Below are 21,790 nucleotides of genomic sequence, written 5' to 3'. Positions count from 1 at the left end.
GCTCAGTAGTTGTGGTGCACAGGCTTAGTTGCTCCACGGCATGTGGGATCTTCCCGGGGCAGGGATCAAACCCGTGTCCCCTGCATTGGCAGGCGGATTCTTAACCACTGCACCACCAGGGAAGTCCCACGGATTGAGAATTGATGTGAGGATTAAATGAGTTAGTAGGTGTAATTTAGAAGAGCTAGCAGTGTGTTTGCTGTTATTATTACATCTCCAGTGTATGAGCATAACAAGCACATCAGGCTGTTGTGTCGTACAGAAGAGAGTTTAGGGGAAAACTAAATGGGGCATCTGGTAGTAAAGAGGGAGATGAAGGTGAGACAGCTGGGAAATGGTTCACCATTTTGCCAAATTTTACAAATACTCTGTCACCCCCCAAGGGGGGCATTTCCCTTTGACAATAGCCATTTCTGAAACTGGGAATGGCGCGGGGGCTGATAAGCCTTCTCTCAAGCTTTCTTTATCTAAAACCAAAGAATGTCTTCCATATCCCTTCTCAATTCAAATATCTACTTACAAAAGAAAAGAGAGCGTACTTAGCCAAATGGGGCCATCTGGACCCTGCCTGTTCATGCCTTAATGTATTATAATTCTTATGATAACAAATTCATAGAAAAAAAATGGAATCTGATTCGTATTATTTTTTAAAAGATGAGAGAAGATTCAGTTAAGAATATGCACCACCACTAACCCCCTCCTGAGTCAATATCTTAAAACCTACTTCTTAAATATACCCACTTAGAGTTTTCCATTATATGTGACCTTACCAAATCAAGTGTTAAGTTTTACCTTGATAAATAAAAAACACAGTGCATTGAGGTTTTAATAAATTTAAAGGAAAGTGCCTAATATTAAGTATTTTCATCCTTTAACTGTGTATGCTTGCACAGTAAATCTTTGCACACAGACACATAACTGCACACGCTGGTTCTCTGTGTTAATTGTGCCAGTATAGCACATTTTGATATTAGAAAGATAGTGATTATGGCTCACCCAGGAACTTAACAGAAGGAATTGGAAACATTTTTCTCCTTCATACTTCTTTATTAAGATCTACCCACCTAACAACCATGGGAACATTTATAAGTGAGGAAACATTTTTCATTTCACCACTACATATATATATATATATATATATATATATATATATATATATATATATTTTTTTTTTTTTTTTTAAAAAGAGCACTTTATAGCCTTGTTTAAAATTTCTTTCCAAAAGCCCAACAAAGAACATTTTGGAATACCATGTCCTCCAAGGGGATGTTTAACAGTTTTAACTATTGCTTCTAAATCTGCATTTATAAATGATGAATGTGCGTGCATGATGAAAGGAAGCTGAGCCTATGGCTCTGTACATTGACCCAGGGAAACAACATTTTCCAGATATTTACAACAAATATTTACAACAGGTACAGTCTACATCGAACTACTCTATCATTTCGTGTGGGTGACATGTTAGCTATTTCATCAGCACTGGGTCAGATTCAAAGAACATGACTATAGGAAAAACCATGAGCCCCTCAAATAAGCAATTTAAAAACGTTTCTGTAAAGGACACATGTACCAAATAATTTGTTAAAGTTTGGGAAGCTTGAACATTTTCTTCCCTTTCCCTTTAGGGTTTAGACAATTTGAGAACTAGATGTAGGAGCCAGATGGGGGCTAAAGCACGGCATTGGCTTTAATACCCAAGTTACAGGGCTGCCTAGTTAGGCCGGCAACACATATGGGCACAGGGCTTGCACCTGAGAAAAACGTGCAGTTTCTTATTCTTTTTCCCGGAACTGTATTGGTTCACTCAGTTGCTGGCCCAGCAGGTGGAGCTCTGCCAGTCTCATAGGGGGCCTGTTAATTTGGGTCCTCCAAGAAGCAGATCCAAAGATGGGATTCGATGGGCAAAACATTTACTGGGGAAAACACTTGTAAGGAAAAATGAGAGGGTCCTCAAACCGTGATGCAGGTGAAGGAGAGTGGGACAGAGGGTTGGGCGGAAGCATCTTAGACAACAGTGCTGTTCTAAGGAAAATTCTCAGCCCAAGTCCCTCTCAGAGGAGTCTCAGGTCTCCCAGGAACAGGCCCGCCTTAGGATCCTATGACACTCAAGTCATTGGCCACAAGCAGCCGTGGGAAGTGTGACCTCAGCGTGGTGATGGGCGGGTTTCAGGGTGAAGCAGCTGGGCCTGTCATTCAATTATCCTCCCTGCAGGAGACTGATCTGAGAGGCGTGCTCCTGTGGCTGCCACAGAGATCAAATGTTCCTCCAACACCTTCGTTCCAGGGCCCTGGGGAATATGCCCCCCACTGCTAGAAAATAGGAGGAATGAGCTAACCAGCAACTGTCTGTAGTAATGAACTGGAGTTCTAGGAGCCACACACAGCAACAGATCTTACTGTTTTACAGCCACTGTTAATACGTGTGTTTGGTGTATGTACATAGAGGCATAGATTTGTCACTATGGCACACTCTCAGGCTTAATCAGCTAAACAACCATCAACAAGTGTGCCTGTGCACTTCTGTACCAGGCACTGGAGGAACCACAGAAAAAAGTATAGGATGTGGTCCTGCCCTAAAGCCACAACAACAGAAAAACATAAAACGATAGGAAACGTAAAATACTTTCCAAAGCAGGAGGGGAGAGCTGGGCCTCCTCCGCCACTCCATCCTATCCCACCCATATTCAAAGAGGTTTTGCTTATGTCAGTTTCAGTTTGTTTCTGCTTCCCAGAAATGTCATTGGAATAAAGGCTGGCAGCCACTGCACCCCAAACAAAAGAACGGAAAACTCCTGGACCAAGTCACTGTTAGAGGTAGCTATGCACTAACAGTCTACAAACCTCTGCCTTTCAGGCGTCTTATGATATTATGATACCAAATTAAATTTGATCTTGTAAGATGCTTCTCTTGGAAACACAACACAAATCCTTTTAACTAGTGGTAATTTTTACTAGCTATCAGACACTGAACAGTACTCTTGTGTTTTCTAAGTGATGCGGAAATTACTTGTTTTCTTCTTCCAACTTTATTCCTCTATAAACTTCAGGAGATCTCTTGAAACTCTGAGGGTATCCCAACAGCACAAGAAAAAGTCACTCTGCTAGAATTCCTCTCTGACATTATTTTTGCTTTAACTGTTTTCTGCTTCATGTCTATGACCTAGAGAGACCAAATGTCTTTTTTGGTGAGCTAAATCTTTCTCCTTTTTTTCTCTTCAGGGTGCTCCTCCCACTTTGGATGAGGAGAAGAAGCCAATTCCAGGAGCTAAGAAACTTCCAGGACCTGCGGTCAACCTATCTGAGATCCAGAATATTAAAAGTGAACTGAAGTATGTCCCCAAAGCTGAACAGTAGTTGGAAGAAAAAAGGTGAGTGAAAAACTATTTTCTTTGTCTCAAAAAGACCACTAGAAAAATGGTTTATGGAAGCCTTGCACCGAAGGAGTCTGGAATTCCAGAAGTGTTTACTAAGGATCAGGACCTTCAAGTTAGACCAGTATTTCCGGCGCAAAGTTTTTCTGGTATGTAAAGCCAAGTTTTTAAGCCTATCTTATTCCCAAACCAGTCAGAGGGCCATTGAGGATGTTTGCCTGCCACCCCCTTGCTGGTTACCTCTTGGTTGGGGAAGGGTGGGGTTGGGAGAGGAAAGATGCTTGGGAGGGGGGCTTGAGGAGCTTTTGATGTTCGGGCGCAGGGAGCCCTCCATCATTCCATGCCTCAGTTTCCCTACCCAGATGCCCCAAAGAGCGATGAGCTACTTCTGAGCTGGAGGATCAGAGGGGCAAGGAGCTGAGGAGGCTTGGTGGTAACCCAGGTGTGTGTAAGGCAGACCAAGAGGACCTGGTAATGACTCTGTAAGTAGAGGAGGGAAAGGTAGGCTCAAAATTGTACCTGCCACCCAAAGAGGCACTGCAAGCAGGGCCTGTGACTCTATTTTCATTGGCTCTATTCAGTAATGATCCCCTGCTGAGGGCTCAGCCCCACCCTTCACTGCAGACCTGATGCCTGCAGACTGGTGTGGGACTTCTGTCAGCAGTGGGCTTGTGGAATTGGCCCAAGTCATGGCTCTTTCTCCTATGAGACCCTGGGAGCTTTATCCAACATTACTGAAGGCCACCACGCACAGTTTATTCCATTTCTTAAGCAGAAGTTTAAGTCTAGAGGAGAGGAATCTATATTGGCAACATAAAACAGGTATTTATCTGGCTGATTGTCCATTCATTTGTTCATTCATCCAGTCATTCGTTTATGAAACCAATATTTATTGAGTATCTGCTATGTACTGAACACTAGATACATATACTGATCACTTATCATGTGACAGATATGGTGTGAGGAGCATTCTATCTATTGTTTGTTAAGTTTCATGATACACTCCCTGTGGGTATTAGGGTGACATCTTCTGACCACGTAGATGGCAAAGGCAAGCACAGCAATGGGGCCCTACAGTGTCTTCTGTAAACATAATGAAGAACAGACGTTCTGTGAGACAATCCCACACGTGATGGCAAAGTTACTGGAGTCACGCTTATGCTGACTTACTAGGACATGTGCAAGTAAGTTCTGCCAAAAAGATTTCTTCATAGTGTAGGAGCCAGTTTGAGTTAAAAGAACAGAACAGTATCTAGTGTTTTCAGCACAGTTACATGAAAGAACAAAGGAGTAAGAAAAAAACACAGTGGATTCTATGACCATATAGTGAATCCCAAGAACCTGGATGGGGACAGAGTGACGTGAGCAGGAACTGACCTGAAGCATGGCCACACACACTTGGTATTAATTATGACAGAATGAAGCAAACTGATGACTATCATTATACTCAGTCCTGCTTGTGTTGCCAAGCTGAGATGAAATATTCTAATATCCTTGGGACAAAGCTACAGAACTTTCTTCTGAGAAAGCCTGCAGAAGTGAAATGAACTTTTGGGAATATTTATTATCATCACCCAACCAAGGCTGTTCAGTTAGACATGTGAATTTTTTAAAAAATTAATTTATTTTTGGCTGTGTTGGGTCTTCGTTGCTGCGTGCGGGCTTTCTCCAGTTGTGGCGAGAGGGGGCTGCTCTTCGTTGCGGCGAGCGGGCTTCTCATTGCAGTGGCTTCTCTTGTTGTGGAGCATGGGGCTCTAGGCGTGTGGGCTTCAACAGTTCTGGTGCGAGGGCTCAGTAGTTGTGGCTCGCGGGCTCTAGAGCGCAGGCTCAGTAGTTGTGGCGCACAGGCTTAGTTGCTCCACGGCATGTGGGATCTTCCTGGAGCAGGGATCGAACCCATGTCCCCTGCATTGGCAGGCAGATTGTTAACCACTGAGCCACCAGGGAAGTCCTGACACATGAATTTTTAATGCAAATTAAAAAAAAAATCAATAGTAGCTCAATAGTTAGTCCCTCCTTTCCCCCCCTCTATAAGTTTTATTTATGAAGCAGCTTTTTTTTTTTTTTAAACTTTTTGGGTTTATTTATTTATTTTTATTTATGGCTGTGTTGCGTCTTCGTTTCTGTGCGAGGGCTTTCTCTAGTTGCGGCAAGTGGGGGCCACTCTTCATCGCAGTGCACGGGCCTCTCATTATCGCGGCCTCTCTTGTTGCGGAGCACAGGCTCCAGACGCGCAGGCTCAGTAATTGTGGCTCACGGGCCTAGTTGCTCCGCGGCATGTGGGATCTTCCCAGACCAGGGCTCGAACCCGTGTCCCCTGCACTGGCAGGCAGATTCTCAACCACTGCGCCACCAGGGAAGCCCTAATGCAAATTTTAAAGGGTTTTGCTTTTATGAAATCCTTGTCAACCTAAATTTAACCCCAGTTCCAGTTTCAGAAGAATTTGGTTTTGAAGATCCAAAGGAATGCTGTTTTAAAATTAGTTCAGAGCGGGGATGGACTTCCCTGGCGGTCCAATGTTTAAGACTCCACGCTTCCACTGCAGGGGGTGCGGGTTTGATCCCTGGTCGGGGAACTAAGATACCGCATGCCATGCAGAGTGGCCAAAAAAATAAAAATATAAAATAAAATTAGTTCAGAGAGAATCTTGCGGTGTTATTCAGCAGCGAGGCTGATTCTGTAGCCTTGGATCTATGGTTACAGTAATGGGGAACAATACCAACTCCATAAAATAGCAAAAAGGTACTAGAGTATCCAGAATACATTTTTTATTACTTCATTTTCTCACAGAAGACTTTAATGATTTTTCTCTCCTGAACAAATTCTAATAATGCAAAACCACTCGGAGAGGCCTATTTGTCCTTATTCTACAGGAATGTGAAAACTTAAGTTGTCCAGGTAATTGATCTGAATTCCCGATGAGGACAGTCATTGTTTTGACCCAAGGAGTGATCTTTATTTCTTGTAGGAGAGGTAGTGAGCTGGTTTGTTTTTGACTTATCAATTCTTCTCCTGCAAATCTGTCATATTTTGAGACTTCCATGGTCATGGTTTATGGTCACAGAGGGAGAACATTTCTTAACGTTGATTGATTCAGCAGAATCATAAACAGTAAATACCCTGGACCAGCCATCATTTAGCCCCTCACTGGCTGGATTTTATTTTCTCCTTTTTGGACCACCAGTTCATCACCTGCCCTCACCATGTATTGTTCAATGATTTAATCAAACAGGTCATTGTTTGAAGACTGAGTGAATAAGTCCATAGTACCAAACTATGAAAACCACAAGACTTAAGGCTTAAAGTCTAGGATATAACTATTACTTTAGACATCAGACAGAGCAGCACCTCCTTCTAGCTAAGATCAGCACTTCCTTTTAAGTGGGGTTTCAGAGTCTTTCCATGCCCTGTGTCATGGCTAGAATTGTTCATGAAAATGGATAAAAAACACTATAGGATTAGAATACTCCCTAACACCATACACAAAAATAAACTCAAAATGGATTCAAGACCTAAATATAAGACCGGACACTATAAAACTCTTAGAGGAAAACATAGGAAGAACACTCTTTGACATAAATCACAGCAAGATCTTTTTTGATCCACCTCCTAGAGTAATGGAAATAAAAACAAAAATAAACAAATGGGACCTAATGAAACTTCAAAGCTTTTGCACAGCAAAGGAAACCATAAACAAGACGAAAAGACAACCCTCAGAATGGGAGAAAATATTTGCAAATGAATCAGTGGACAAAGGATTAATCTCCAAAATATATAAACAGCTCATTCAGCTCAATATTAAAGAAACAAACAACCCAATCCAAAAATGGGCAGAAGACCTAAATAGACATTTCTCCAAAGAAGACATACAGATGGCCAAGAAGCACATGAAAAGATGCTCAACATCACTAATTATTAGAGAAATGCAAATCAAAACTACAATGAGGTATCACCTCACACCAGTTAGAACAGGCATCATCAGAAAATCTACAAACAACAAATGCTGGAGAGGGTGTGGAGTAAAGGGAACCCTCTTGCACTGTTGATGGGAATGTAAATTGATACAGCCGCTATGGAGAACAATATGGAGGTTCCTTAAAAAACTAAAAATAGAATTACCATATGATCCAGCAATCCCACTACTGGGCATATACCCAGAGAAAACCACAATTCAAAAAGACACATGCACCCCAATGTTCATTGCAGCACTATTTACAATAGCCAGGTCATGGAAGCAACCTAAATGCCCATCAACAGACGAATGGATAAAGAAGATGTGGTACATATATACAATGGAATATTACTCAGCCATGAAAAGCAACGAAATTGAGTCATTTGTTGAGACGTGGATGGATCTAGAGACTGTCATACAGAGTGAAGTAAGTCAGAAAGAGAAAAACAAATATTGTATATTAACGCATGTATGTGGAACCTAGAAAAATGGTACAGATGAACCGGTTTGCAGGGCAGAAGTTGAGACACAGATGTGGAGAACAAATGTATGGACACCAAGGGGGGAAAACCGTGGTGGGGTGGGGATGGTGGTGTGCTGAATTGGGCGATTGGGATTGACATGTATACACTGATGTGTATAAAATTGATGACTGATTAAAAAAAAAAAAGGAAAAAACAAAAAAAACAAAAAAACCAAAAAACAATATTATTATAGTTGTACACATGTAAGTCAACCCAATAGACCATCAATAAGAGTTCAGAAGAGAGAAATGCTTTAAGAATTTGTATGACATTCTTAACATAGAGTAAAATATTTTACCATTGTATGGTAAAATACCATACAATGCAGATATGTACATTAAAAAGTCTTGAAAAATATACAAAAAAAAAAAAACCACTATAGAACAAGAATCAGAAAGGCCAATGACTAGCCAGTTAGAGATCAGTAATCACGGCTTGTGGCAAAGGAGTTTGGGCCTGGACCTCATCAGGAACCAGAACCAGGCAACACAGAGGCAGCACATACCAAGTCAAGACCAAGAGACACGGGAGAATCCCAAATGGGGTCCTAATCCATGCTGGAACAGGCTGGGGCAGGGAAAGGTAGGTGTTCAGCCCCGTACCTCTCAGGATTCTCCTGGCTGTGGTTTAAGGTGGCCAAATGGTGATTCAAGCAAGCCCAGGAGCCAGATGAAGAGACAGGACCAGCAGCAATGTCTGAAAACCAAGAACCCTCCCACACTCGCATGCCTGCTTGTTTGCTGCATGATCAGGAATCCCCCACCCCATGTCCACCATCAAAAGCCACTGTCAGCTTGTTTGCTTGTAGCTGCAGGAGATGCCACCTCAGACTTCACGGACAGGGGTCTGGGGAACCTGGAGGACTGCTAAGGGCGGGTGTCCAACAGATTCTGTGTCCACTCTCAACGCCCAGATCAGACCACAGGTGTCCAGTAACAAACCTTTGTAACTAGCTTCTGTACCGTAGGCATTTTCTTCATTCCATGCTATAAGATATATAGATGTCAGACTTGGTCCCTGCTCTCAGGATACTTAGGTCTTGATGGAAAGATAAAAATAAAATACTTCAAAGGTAGGTAACAATTCAAGAACTAGATAGCAGCTCAGTGATTCAAGATACCCCATGGTTGTTTATGACCCACTAACAAGTAGGCAGTAGAGCAAAGCAAGGTTATGACTTACGAGAGGGGGAACTCACAATGATTTGGCATCAGGGACAATTTCGAGGAGGTGGTGGGAATGGAATGGTTTAAACAGAGGCTCAGAGATAACCTCTGGATGTAGGGAATGTCCAGAGCACCATTACTGGGCCAGCCTGCTGAGACCAAACAGTTCCTCTAGGGCAATACTTCTTAGACTTTTGGGGCAGAGCAAAACAAGATTCCACAACCTGCCTACATCATCTCTTCTCTTTTTCTAGCAGTAAAAGAACTCAGTGATTACAAAGAATTAGAGAGGAAAAAAATAAGTATCAAAGTAGCAGCAATGCAGCAGTTATGAGAAGAATGATTAACAAAGATAAACCCTAAGAAGAATTCTACAATTACGTTAATGAACACAAAGATAGCAGCAATTGAAAGCCCTGGGAGTGATGAAGCACTAGGAAGAAATTGTCCTTCTGAAGTGGCAGGAATTACTCCTCTCTGTGTTGTACATTGCAGCATGGCCATGTGTTGTGCGACAGCCAGACTTGATGATTATGTACTAAACCAGGGTTTTAGAAAAATGCAAAATTGTAGTGATTCTTAATAACTCACTTAGTAGCTTTTGGCCATGTATATAACTGAAAGTCTATGGAATGAATCTCCATTTTGTTGTAAGAACTGAGGAAAGTACTTGCATTTTGGAATCAGGAAGTCTTTCGAAGTCACCCAGTGGGCATTGGACCATACTTTGAGAAACATTGCTATAGTGCAATAAGTGAGAGTGAAATGGAATGATCTGTAACTCCTGTACGCCCATACGCTGCCCCATGGTCTCAAGTTAGTCTCTATCCCATACCCCACATTGGCCAACCAGCCTTGATTCTAGATTTTGTAGTTTGGAAAAGAACCATTATAATGCCCTGTTGGGGGAGGCATGCCTTCTCCATCCAGCACTTTGCCCCAACTCTGGCATCTTCTGTTTATGCTGTCACAATCCTTACCAAAGTGATGTATTCATTTGCTTTTTAAATCTTCTTCATGATGCCAGCATATAGCTTCTTAAAGGCTAGGGCACATCTGATACATCTTGAGCACACATGCCTTATTACTGGTGCGCTGACCACAGCAAGCCTGGTGTCCCCTAGAAATGTGTTCTTGTAGACTTTCCAAGTCCTTGCATTCTCAGGGAGATTACTACATAAAAGCAAGACTACCTTTTCTGTCAAGGACGGAAGGTAACATTGTTGACCGCGATCAGTAAAGGGCTCAGAAATTTGACTGTAATTCATTGATTATAACTTTATTCCTCTGGGAAACTGAATAATTAGGGAAAATGTCAAGGTTGGCTCATTTTCCTCAAAAGGGGAGAAAAATATGTAAATCCAGAAGAAAATCATTTAATTTTCAAGAATTCTTTGGATTTATTTTTCAAAGAACATCTATGTCCAAATAAGACATATTTACCAACCAGTCGAGAAAGATGCCATCTCTGATCGAGGAGAACATAAGGTGTTCATTACTCTTAAATGTTAAGCATTACGCATCATGAGTGTTCTTGCTGATTCAAAGGCTAATTTTGACAGTGTTAGCAGAAGGGCAAATTGATGTACTCAGACCCTTGACGAAGTGTGTTCAGCACCTAACAACAGACCCCCAAAATACATGAAACAAAAACTAACAGAATTGGAGGGAGAAATAGACAATTGAACAATAATAGCAGGCAACTTCAATACTCCACTTTCAATAATGGATAGAGCAACTAGACAGAAGATCAACAAGGAAATTGTCTCAGTCTCTTTGGGCCAGTATAAAAGAATACCATAGACTGGGTGGTTTATAAACAACAGAAATTCATTTCTCACAGTTCTAGAGGGTGGGAAGTCCAAGATCAAGGCACCAGCAGATTTGGTGTCTGGTGAGAACTTGCTTCCTGGTTCATAGATGGCCATCTTCTCCCTGTGCTCTCACACAGCAGAAGGGACAAGGAAGCTCTCTGGGGTTTCTTTTATAAGGCACTAATTCCATTCACGAGGGCTGCACCGTCATGACCTATTCACCTCCCAAAGGCCCTACCTCCTAATACCATCACACTGTGGATTAAGTTTCAACATATGAATTTGGGGTGGGGGGACATAGACATTCAGTCTATAGCAGAAATAGAAGACTTGAATAACACTATAAACCAACTAGATATAACTGACATCAGCAGAACACTCCACTCAACAACATCAGAGTACACATTCTTCTCAAGTGCACATATGGCACATTGTCCAGGACTTGTTTCATGTTAGGCCATAAAACAAGTCTCAATAAATTTAAAAGGATTGAAATCATGGCAAGTATGTTCTCAGATTACAATAGAATGAAATTAGAAGTCAAGAACAGAAAGAAGTTTGGGAAATTCACACGTGGAACTTAAACAACACTCGTAAATAACCAATCAGTCAAAGAAGAAATCACAAGGGAAATTAGAAAATACTTTGAGACAAATGAAAATGAAAATACAAGATACCAAACTGTGGCACGCAGCAAAAGCAGTGCTTAGAGAGAAATTAATAGTTGTAAATGCCTATATTAAAAAACAACAAAGATCTCAAATCAATAACCAACCAATCAAATCAATAACCAACCAATCAAATCAATATTTAGCAGCTCCGTATTTGGGAACCAGGCCCTTTGTCATCTTAGAGTAAGCTTAACCCATATCTACATAAATGGCAAATGATTAAACTGATGCATGAATGGAAATATCAGCCCTTTTAAATGGTAAAATGTAATAAGCTAAAACAATCTATTTATATAAACACTGTAACAACATAATAGAAGCTGGGAAATAAAAAGTAATCACCTGTAAGATCACCATTTATCATAATACTCAAGTTGATATATTCCCTTCCAGTTTTCCCCTTGGGTTTACATATGGAATGCAATACAACTAAGTTGCTAACAATATGGGGCTTTAGGTCATGAAGACTTGGTCTCATTACCTTCTACCTTTGCAACTTTGAGCTCTATGTCTCTATTTCCTCATTTCATAAAAAGCAGAAAATGGTGTCTCCCTCATAGGGTTTAGGATTAGGGAGATGTGAAGGATTAGGGAGAAGTATTTTAAAAAGTACATCTAGGCATAGCACCTGGTACAGAATAACTACACATAAATGGGAACTGGTTCTCCTTTTACTTTTTTCCTACAGAGCATCATTCATAGCACATGTATGGTTTTGAATCTTGCTTTTTCCACTTCACATTTTCTCATAAGACTATTTTTCCAGTTTTATTGAGAAATAATTGACATACATCACTGCCTAAGTTTAAGGCATACAGCTGGATGGTTTGATTTACATATACTGTGAAATTATTATAGAAATAGGTTCAGCTAACATTCATCATCTCATACAGATACAATAAAAAGAAAAGAAACAAGAGGAGAAAAAAGAAAAACATTTTTCTCCTTGTGATGAGAACTCTTAGGATCTACTCTCTTAACAACTTTCCTGTATACCACACAGCAGTGTTAGCTATAGCCACTGTGTTGTGTTGTATGTTACATCCCTAGTACTTCTTTGTCTTGTAACTGGAAGTTTGTACCTTTTGACCACCTTCCTCCAATTCCCCCTCCCCCGCTCTGCCTCTGGTAACCATATATCTGATCTCCTTTTCTATGACTGTGTGTGTGCATTTTAGATTCTACATATAAGTGAGATCGTATAATATTTGTCTTTCTCTATCATAAGAATTTTTTATGCTGCTTTGTAGCTTTCAGAATTAAGATGATTTATTTTTCATAGTCTTTGACTTATCATGATTTCATAACCTTTTCCCTCTGCCAGAAGACGGAGGACTGATTTATTGTTTTACACAGAACTAAACTTACCCAACAATTTCTCCAAATGTCTTCTCTGTGGTTTGCTGGAAATTTTTTGTCCTCAGTTTTGGAATGTTCCCTGCTTTGACCCAATTACAGAAGCTCTATTCATTTTGTTTGAAGGAAATGGTTTTATGCTGAGATTTTTCACTCTCTAGTGAAGCCACATTTCTTTTGATTCGTGATGCTCTTTTTTTTCCTGCTCCCCACTTGGTTAGGATAAAGATGAGTTTTGCAGTGGTTCTGAACTGCATCAAGGTTTTATTCATTTGTTAACCTGCCTGGCAAAGCTACTGTTCTAGGCCCTGGTTACAGCCTGTGTGGGTGTAGAGTACTATTGAGGGCGAACGTGAGGAGCCTTTGAGCTGATCGTGGCAGTTGCTTTAAAAGCCTCTCTACAGCAAACACACAGAAGCTACCTGGATGGTTTCTATTAAAACAGAGATCTGGATGGCCTAGTGTGTGAATTCTCAGTAGGGATGTGGAATTGGTGAGAACAGATCTGAGCCCAGAGAAGCACATCTGCTCCGGCCAGCTCTCTAGAAGGCAGAGGTGACTCAGGACCAAATTTTGTAGAACCTTGTACTCTGGCAGGTAGATTTCCACGGGCTAAAGGGCAGTTGCCACTGGCACTTGCCCTGCTCCCAATGCAATGGAACTCATTACCCTAACCCAGTGGTTCTGGGGGCAGAGGGCCATGTCTAGATACAGTTTGAGTTGTCACAACTTGAGGGAGGTATGGGCTGCCACTGTCACCTAGTGGGGAGATGTCAGGGATGCTGGTCAATGTCCCACGATGCCCAGGACAGCTCCCACCCCCCACAACAAAGAATTATCCAGTCCTAAATGTTAGTTGTGCTGAGACTAAGTAACCCTGATTGATCAACTTGAAAAGTTGATGTCAGGACCAACTTGCAAACGTTCCTTTCTAAGCAATCAATGCACTGCATTTTACAGAAATCAAAACATTAATAAAAAGAGAATAGTAATTAACTGCCCAATATTTATAATCTCTTCACATTAATCAGAGACTTAGGAATCAACCACTCTTAAATATGATTCTCTTGTCAATTGGTAAACTAAATATATTTATGGTATATGGTACATATTAGGCCTTAAACACAACTATTTTTGGTAGGTTATTTTTTCACCGCAAATGTATCAGAAAGCAGTAGGTTATCTCAGCAGCTCATCAAGTCTTTTATTTATTTTTTGATTATTTATTTATTTATTTATTTATGGCTGCATTGGGTCTTCGTTGCTGCGCGCAGGCTTTCTCTAGTTGCGGTGAGTGGAGGCTACTCTTCGTTGTGGTGCACGGGCTTCTCATTGCGGTGGCTTCTCTTTGCTGCGGAGCATGGGATCTAGGCACACGGGCTTCAGTAGTTGCGGCACGCGGGCTCAGTAGTTGTAGCTCGCGGGCTCTAGAGCGCAGGCTCAGTAGTTGTGGCGCACGGGCTTAGTTGCTCCACAGCATGTGGGATCTTCCCGGACCAGGGCTCGAACCCGTGTCCCCTGCATTGGCAGGCGGATTCTTAACCACTGCGCCACCAGGGAAGTCTCTCATCAAGTCTTTTAAAATATGAATGTTAAACATTAAGTATTAGTAATCAGCAGCACTAACATCAATGTCATCATTTTTATTGTCATCGTTAGCATTTATTATATGTTCGTGATATACCTGACACTGTGTCTTGCACTTCACATACATTATTTCATTTACTCCTCATGCTGACTGCATGGAGTATATACTGTGATGCCCATTTCATTTATGGGGAAAAAGAAGGCTGAGAGAGTTTGTGTAACTTGACCAAAGTCATCCAGCCTGTAAGTCACGGAGGTGAGATGCCAACTGTCATCTGCCGCACTCCACAGCCAGTCCTTTTAATCACTAGCACCCACTGCATTCTTTAAAAATGTTATTTAACTGTAGTCTTCTGGGCTTTTCCAATATTTCACTGCGTTAGGTCACAGTAAAAACAAACAAAGGCTTAAAGAGGCTGCAGAAACTGTCACCTCCACAAAGAGGTGACACCACAACTCTGACATGTTGGTTTATTTACTCGTTCATTCGTTTGCTCATTCATTTATCCAATTCATGCATGCATTTAGTCAGTCATTGAACAAGTATTTAGTGAGCATAAAGCATGCACCAGGCGCCAAGGTTGTCAGCTTTGGGGATTCAAATACACATCAGGGAGTCTAGCCGGGGCCAGGTGAAGGGGCAGAATATTGCCTGGAAGCACAAATAATTTGCTCTCTTTAAGGGTCTTGGACAAACAGAAGGGTTCATTAATGTCTGTAAATATCAGAGAAAGCATGAGAGAGACACTGAGAGAAAGGCCAAGGCGGTGAAGGAAAGGAAAGGAAAGGAAAGGAAAGGAAAGGAAGGGAAGGAGGAGGAGAGGAAGGAGAGGGGATGGAACAGCAGCAGTGGTGGCCGCGGCCCTAGCCCAGTGCTGACAAAACTGCAGCAGAGGAAGGCCAGGCCTCTGCAGAGCCCTCCTTTGCTCCTGGGCTGAGCGAGGGCTTGGCAGGCGTCTCTGTGTCATCAAGAGGCAGCCGTCTCCTACCCATGAAGCCTTTTCTTTCATTCCTTCTCACGCTGTGTGCAGCCCACGTAGAAAACTGGGGAAGTGAATTCCAGGCTGTCTAATCAGGCTTGGCTGCATCGTGACAACGCTGCTCGTCGTTTTAACTCCCCCCACACGTTGTGGCATTTGAGAAGGAGAAAGAGTCAGGAGGGGGAAATCGAGACTTGCACATTTAACTTGTACTCCCTCGCCACGGCTCCCTGCCCGGGAACTGATCATTCCACACCCTCCGGTTTAGGGCTTTACGCAGATGGCGAGGTGGTGGCTGCTTTAATCCCAGGCAGGGACAGTCAACTGGCTTCTCACCGAGGGACAATTTCTTTTAAGCAGCGGACAGACTGGAGTCATTTTCGACTAGGCAGGTGGCACAAAGACTGCTCAGAACCATTCATCTTGACTGCTGGAAAAACAGCAGAAAGCAAGCCTGTCTTACCACCCAGAAGTCACTGGATGCCTTCTAGAAAGGACAGTGGCACTTCCTTCCGTGACGTGTCACACGCGCAGCCGAATCCTTAACACGTCATACACATTTTTATGCCTAGCTCTTGCCTGACGCCCAATTTTAGATACAAATGATAGGAACCATGGCTGCTCTTTAGTTCCAGAGGCAGCAGTTCCTGAAAACTTACCAAACGGAGTTATTAAATTCTGAGTGTTCAAACATCCATTTATTCAGACTCAATTAATTTTCATTTCCTAATCATTTTGTACTTGGGCTACCTGGAATTTACTTTGGCCGAATTAACCTTTTTCTCCATAAAACAAGTTAACAGAATAAACTGGGTTTGAACAGGAAGGGTTAAAGTACTGGAATGAATTCACTCCTTTAGTAAGTGAACATCTGGGCACCTACTCCATGCCAGGCACTATCACACTAACGGTAGGCGATACAAGACAATGTCCCCCGAGGGACTCCCAGTCTAGTTGGGTGTGAATGTGAGAGGGGACTTTAGCACATAACAGCTGCAGCAGGAAGGAAGAAACAAGTCATGGCCTTTGAATACAAGTGACAGAGATTCTAGACAGGATGTTGTAAAACAAATATTCTACTGAAAGAAGGTTGAAGAGCACACAGTTTAGAGGTGATGCAGGAGTAGGTTCGTGCCCTGGTTTTGTTATTCGCTCGGTCTGTGATTTGGCTTAGCACTCTGTTTCTTTTTCTGAAAAATGAGAGAAATGCCTACCTCACGGGGGCAATTTCGCTCCACATCCTAAGGGACGTTGAGCAATGTTTGGAGACATTTTTGGTTGTCACAACGCAGGGTGGGTACTATTGGCATCTAGTGGGTAGAGGCCAGGGATGCCACCAAACATCCCACAACGTGCAGGACAGCCCCCCACAAGAAATGTCAGGAGTGTCGAGGGTGAGAAACACCGAGTTAACATACATGGTGTGTACAAAGTCTCCAGTGCAGTGGGTGCTATTATTATTACTAACGATAGCATGTTACCAACTTAATTTAAGACACTGAGCACTGGACGTGCTGGATGTAGTGGGACACACTTGCGCTCTACTTCCGGCTACGTCACGTAGTAAGTCTGTGACCTTGGGCAAGTTCCTGACCATTCTGAGCCACGTCTATAAACAGAAATGATAATCCCGAACTTCAGAGGCAACCATAAAGACAGTGAGTTGACTCAGATGGGGCACCTGGCACAAAGTGACATCCAGAAAATGTCCTTCCCTTTGTTGTCCCCACAACTTGCCCATGCCCTCTGCTCTCAGCCCCTTTCTTCCAAGGCCAAGTGTTGGTTGGTTGGTTTTTAAATGAAATACTCTCTGAAGAGTGGCTCTGCATATTTCCCCAGGGAATATGAAAAAGCTCACTGAAAAAGAAAACTCATTAATTGTTTGTGACTAATCTGAGCTCACTGAGACCCTTTAAGTACCTGGGAGGACCCCTCCTTGAAGCATTCCTGAGATGATTTCTAACCTGAAGTTACCACCTTTCTCCTGGAGGAGGCACTGCAGTCCCATTTTTCAAAACCTGCAGCAGCTCCTGTTTCCAAAGCCAGCAAAATGACAAGCATTTCACTTCAGCACTTTCATTTGATTTTGGAGACTTCAAGGGATCTCTACCCCCTCCCCAGCCACTTTTAACTACCAAATATGTCCAGTTTGCAATTTCTGATCTTTCACTGAAGAAAATCAGTTAAAGAAATATTTAAAGAGTCAAGCTGCCATTCTCTTACTATCAAGGAAAAGTGAAACAATGCATTTCAGACACCATTTTACTGAGCATTTTGAACGGGCTTGATGGCCAAAAAACGAGGCATCTCATCTTTTTAGTAATCTTTTGTACACAGACTGTGTACTATTGAAGTCTGGTCCAGAAACTAAAACAAGATCCATGTCGATCTAAACATCCAGAAGTGCCCTTGTGTCTGCTCCATGACATCCTGTCCTGGCTTATGCCCCATTCACATCCAATCTCCCCATCTTATTATTCTCCAGGAGTGTTTTCTGCCTCTTTCTGATGTTACTTAATTTGACAATTAAGTCATGTCTACTTTGTAATAAGAGTGAAACAGGTAGGCAGTCAGTAATAAAAACAGGTGCCACATAACATGGCAGCTTGGAGACTCTGTGAAATGGCCACTTTAGGGGGAGTCATGAACTTGGCAATGAGGAAACAGAGGTTTATTTGGAGTTTTATGGCAAGTTTTAAATCTCATCTTTTAACTAGAACCTACTTGTATTAACAAGCCCTTGCCCTTGATTTTAAGAATTCCACCATACTTCTGTGTTCCTTCTCTTTCAAGGCTCACAACAGTTCCATGAGACAGGTAGGGCAGGAATCGAATTTGCAGTTCATTCTTATGTGACTTCCAACTTCACCCAGGGTGGAAGATTGTGGGATGTATCGTCATGTCCCTCAAGAGGAAGTTTGTTCAAAGACTAATTATTAATTAAGTCTAGTCAAGTCCATCTGTAGAAAATGAGTGTGATCCCTTTTAATCAGAAAAGTAGGACCACCAATGCAGTGTGCAGCAGGTGCCAAGGAGGGGTTAGTTACAAACTGTGCTGTGGTCCAGAACAGGACAGGTAATGGCTCTGCTTATACCCAGAGGGACTTCTCTCACTGACAGAGAAAGAGAGCTAGGATTAAGCTACCCACTTAGATCTATACATATATTTCAAAGGAAAGGTACTATCTCAATTTCCATTTCTATTTACTGTTTTCTTGCTGCCTAATTAAAAAAACATACTGTATCATTTATACACACACACACACACACACATATCTGATCATGGAATTTGAAAATCTGGTTGAAATGTCTTAATTTCAGAAAGACCAGGTGGCAAACCAATGAGCCTGGGGAAAACTTCACTTTAAGATAGCCCCAAATCATCACCCTAAAGGTCAACTCTTCTGGAAAGCTCTCCATTGTCAGCAACAGCCAAGAAATGGCATCCCAGATTCCCTGCAGAATTATATACGAAGTTTACTGCTGGTTATCTGTCAGGGGAGAGACAGCCTGGGAGTCATTCTGAGCCAAATCGAATCCAATTATGGGCCAATTATAGACCTGCTTCCACTGCCAGGAGCAGGCTACACCACCGAGCTGGTCTTAGAGTCCCTGGCTGGCAGGGAATCCCAGTGCATGGGAAGAGCATGTGGCCCAGATAAGACAAAACAGCTGATAATGCTCAGAGACCAGAACAGATGGCAAATACAGCTGCATTAGAATGATCCCGAATCTCCCCACCATCTCATTGCCATCCCTTCATAATTGACTGCAGACTGTGTTTTCTCCTGGCTGGCACCCTTTCTCACTAGGTGATCAAATTATGAAATGCCAAGAGGTGATGGGCAGGGCTTCGCTCCTGTACTCAGGGTCAACCTGCTGCAATCCTACAGTCCTGGCCATGGTGCTAACTAGAAATGTGGTGCCTGGATACCCACCATCACTGCTGACAACCTCACTGAACATGTAGGAGTTAAAATGCCAAGAAACTTGAGTTAGAAATTTGCGTTAGGTAAAAATAAAGCACTATTAAAAATCACAACAACTTTGCGAATGTTGGCTGGCACTTCCAACCGACTGAGATCATTTCAGGTCCACATTCCAGCATCCAACAGTGTAGTTATTCCTCCAGGCTGGCTTTGCATCTCTGATCTGCTAATTTGAGAAGCAAGCTCGTTCCTATATTTAACTGAGGTCTTGAGGAGAGTGGGGACAAGGCAGCACCAAGGACAGCATCCTGTGGGCTGTGGCAATGGAAACTCTTCAGATTGGCCTAGAGTAGTGGTTCTCAAACTTTCTCATACATCAGCATCATCTGGAGGGCTTCCTGAGACTTAGATTGCTGGGCCCCACCTCCAGTTTCTGATTCAGTAGGTCTGGGGTAGGCCCGAGAATATGCATTTCTGACAAGTACCCATGGACTGCTGCTGCTGGTTTAGGGGCCACACTTTTAGAACCACTGACCTAGAGCCATCAATCTAGATTGTTTAGGTCTGGACATTCCAAATCCCCTAACTATCCCATTATCTGGTCCACGGTTTTACAGCTAGTATCCAAAGGTATAGTGAGCAACTAGGTCAAATTTTCTTGCTGAAATTCAGATACATAATGCATCAATGAAGCAACAATCATTAGTGCTTATAATAGTGCTTCCAAGGGTCAGGCACTGTTCCAAGCACTTTACCTTGTAATTCTTAAATGAGTTAGTATACATAAGAGCTCCATTTTACAGGTGAGAAAACTGAGGCACAGAAAAGTTACATGACCTCCCCAAGGTGGCACAGCTAGACGGTGGGGCAGCCAGAATTCAAATCCAGGCTGTCTGACTCTGAACCATTGCCCCAGGCCGATTCTCCATGTGGCAGATAAAGTTCCATGGGGGTGAAATGTACTGTGTAAATTATGAGGGACAATCCTAATAATAATGCATGAGGAATGCTAGTGGCATCAACTTACCTAACAGTCACTTAATCTCACTGATACAATATTAATTTCTGTAACTGTTAAGTTCTAACACTGCTACAGTCCAAGGGTTGGCAAACCAGGGCCCAGGGGCCAAATGTACCCCACAACCTGGTTTTCTTTTTAAACTTTTTATTTTGAGATAATTTTAGATTCACATGCAATTGTAAGCAATAATACAGAGACCTCTGGATGCAGCGGTTGGGAAGAAAGAAGAGGAGTCACTTTTCCAATCTCTATAGGAATATTTCTAAGGAAGGCCTCGCCAAGTTTCAAATATATGCAGAGACCAAAAAGCCAGGTTTGATCATCTTCATTCAAGCGTACTGTTATGGATGTCCAGGTAGTGGAAATAAAACACAGAAGACGTTCTAAATTTGAACATCTTTCAAGTCCAATACAAGACAGGACCAGGATCCCAGCTACCTGGCTAATTGATAGGCAGTTGTATAGCTTTTCTCAAATATTATGGCGTAAGAACTGAAGCCAGTTTCTGAACAACTGAGTTGTCCAGCCTTGGGCTTTGGGTGAGAATCACTTATTTTTATTCTAGTTATCTTAGTCCTGGAGTCAGGCAGCAGCAAGTTGCTGGGTACAGTTAGACCATCCACAGTGCTGACTGCACACTAGGATCACCTGGACTTGCCGACGCCCCACCCCGACCCATAATTCCTTGAGGGAGGGGTATGTTTCACAAGACCTCTGGGTGAGTCAGTCTAATGTGCAACTCAGGTCAGAAGGACTGAGTTAGAGAATGTTTCTCAGATCCTCCACGGACAAACCAAACTGAAATCTTTCTTGTTTGGAAAAGTATTTCTTCGGTTGAATGTCAAGGTGGCTGGGATGAAAGTCTCTAACTATGGAAAAAAGCCACACGTTCTTGGAAAGCCATGCAGCATATATGTACATTTATTCAGAGGGTGATCCAGTGGTGAGCCACAGCCTCTGTTTGGGACAGGACATGGGGAAGAGATACTAAGTTATCCAGACTGCCACATGAGTCCAAAAAATAGCTTAGAGGGGCTTAGAAGGGGCTGAAGACACGCTGGTTCCCCCTAGTGAGTGTGCTGTGCCTTGTTACTGTCGTGATGTGTGTCTATCCCAAGATACGTAGAGTCATATTCTCACAGGTCAGGGCACCATCGATGCCACTTAGTCTAACCAAGGTCCAGGCCCATGCAGAGGTCCTCTCTATACCCCCCCACCCTGGAGAGTCACTTGAGTTTAACCATGAACTCAGCAACTTTTAACCCCTATCCCAATTCATCTCACACTAAAAACTGCTACGGGTGTTGTTCCCTCCAAATAATCCCAGTTGCACCCTTTGGAGTGACTCATTAAGAACAGAGCCCAGGTAAGTCCCCATTCCACTGAAGTTTCTTTTAACAAGTTCAGTGTCTGAGTGT

At 42.5% G+C, this 21,790-nt stretch overlaps 1 protein-coding gene across 3 annotated transcripts in view; it reads left to right on the top strand.

Annotated features, from left to right (window-relative positions):
- SMPX (small muscle protein X-linked) overlaps positions 1 to 21,790 on the top strand; it is a 52,362-nt gene that overhangs the window by 18,781 nt on the left and 11,791 nt on the right. For all 3 annotated transcript variants that reach the window (XM_059911677.1, XM_059911680.1, XM_059911679.1), the window contains exon 4: positions 3,220 to 3,368. In XM_059911677.1, coding sequence (XP_059767660.1) covers positions 3,220 to 3,354 — 135 coding nt within the window. In that variant the 3' untranslated portion in view covers positions 3,355 to 3,368. The remainder of the gene's footprint in view (positions 1 to 3,219; positions 3,369 to 21,790) is intronic.

This window comes from Balaenoptera ricei, chromosome X (assembly GCF_028023285.1).
Source record: "Balaenoptera ricei isolate mBalRic1 chromosome X, mBalRic1.hap2, whole genome shotgun sequence".
NCBI lineage: Eukaryota > Metazoa > Chordata > Mammalia > Artiodactyla > Balaenopteridae > Balaenoptera > Balaenoptera ricei.
Note: the sequence above shows the minus strand (reverse complement) of the source record. Positions and strands in the feature narration are given on the sequence as shown.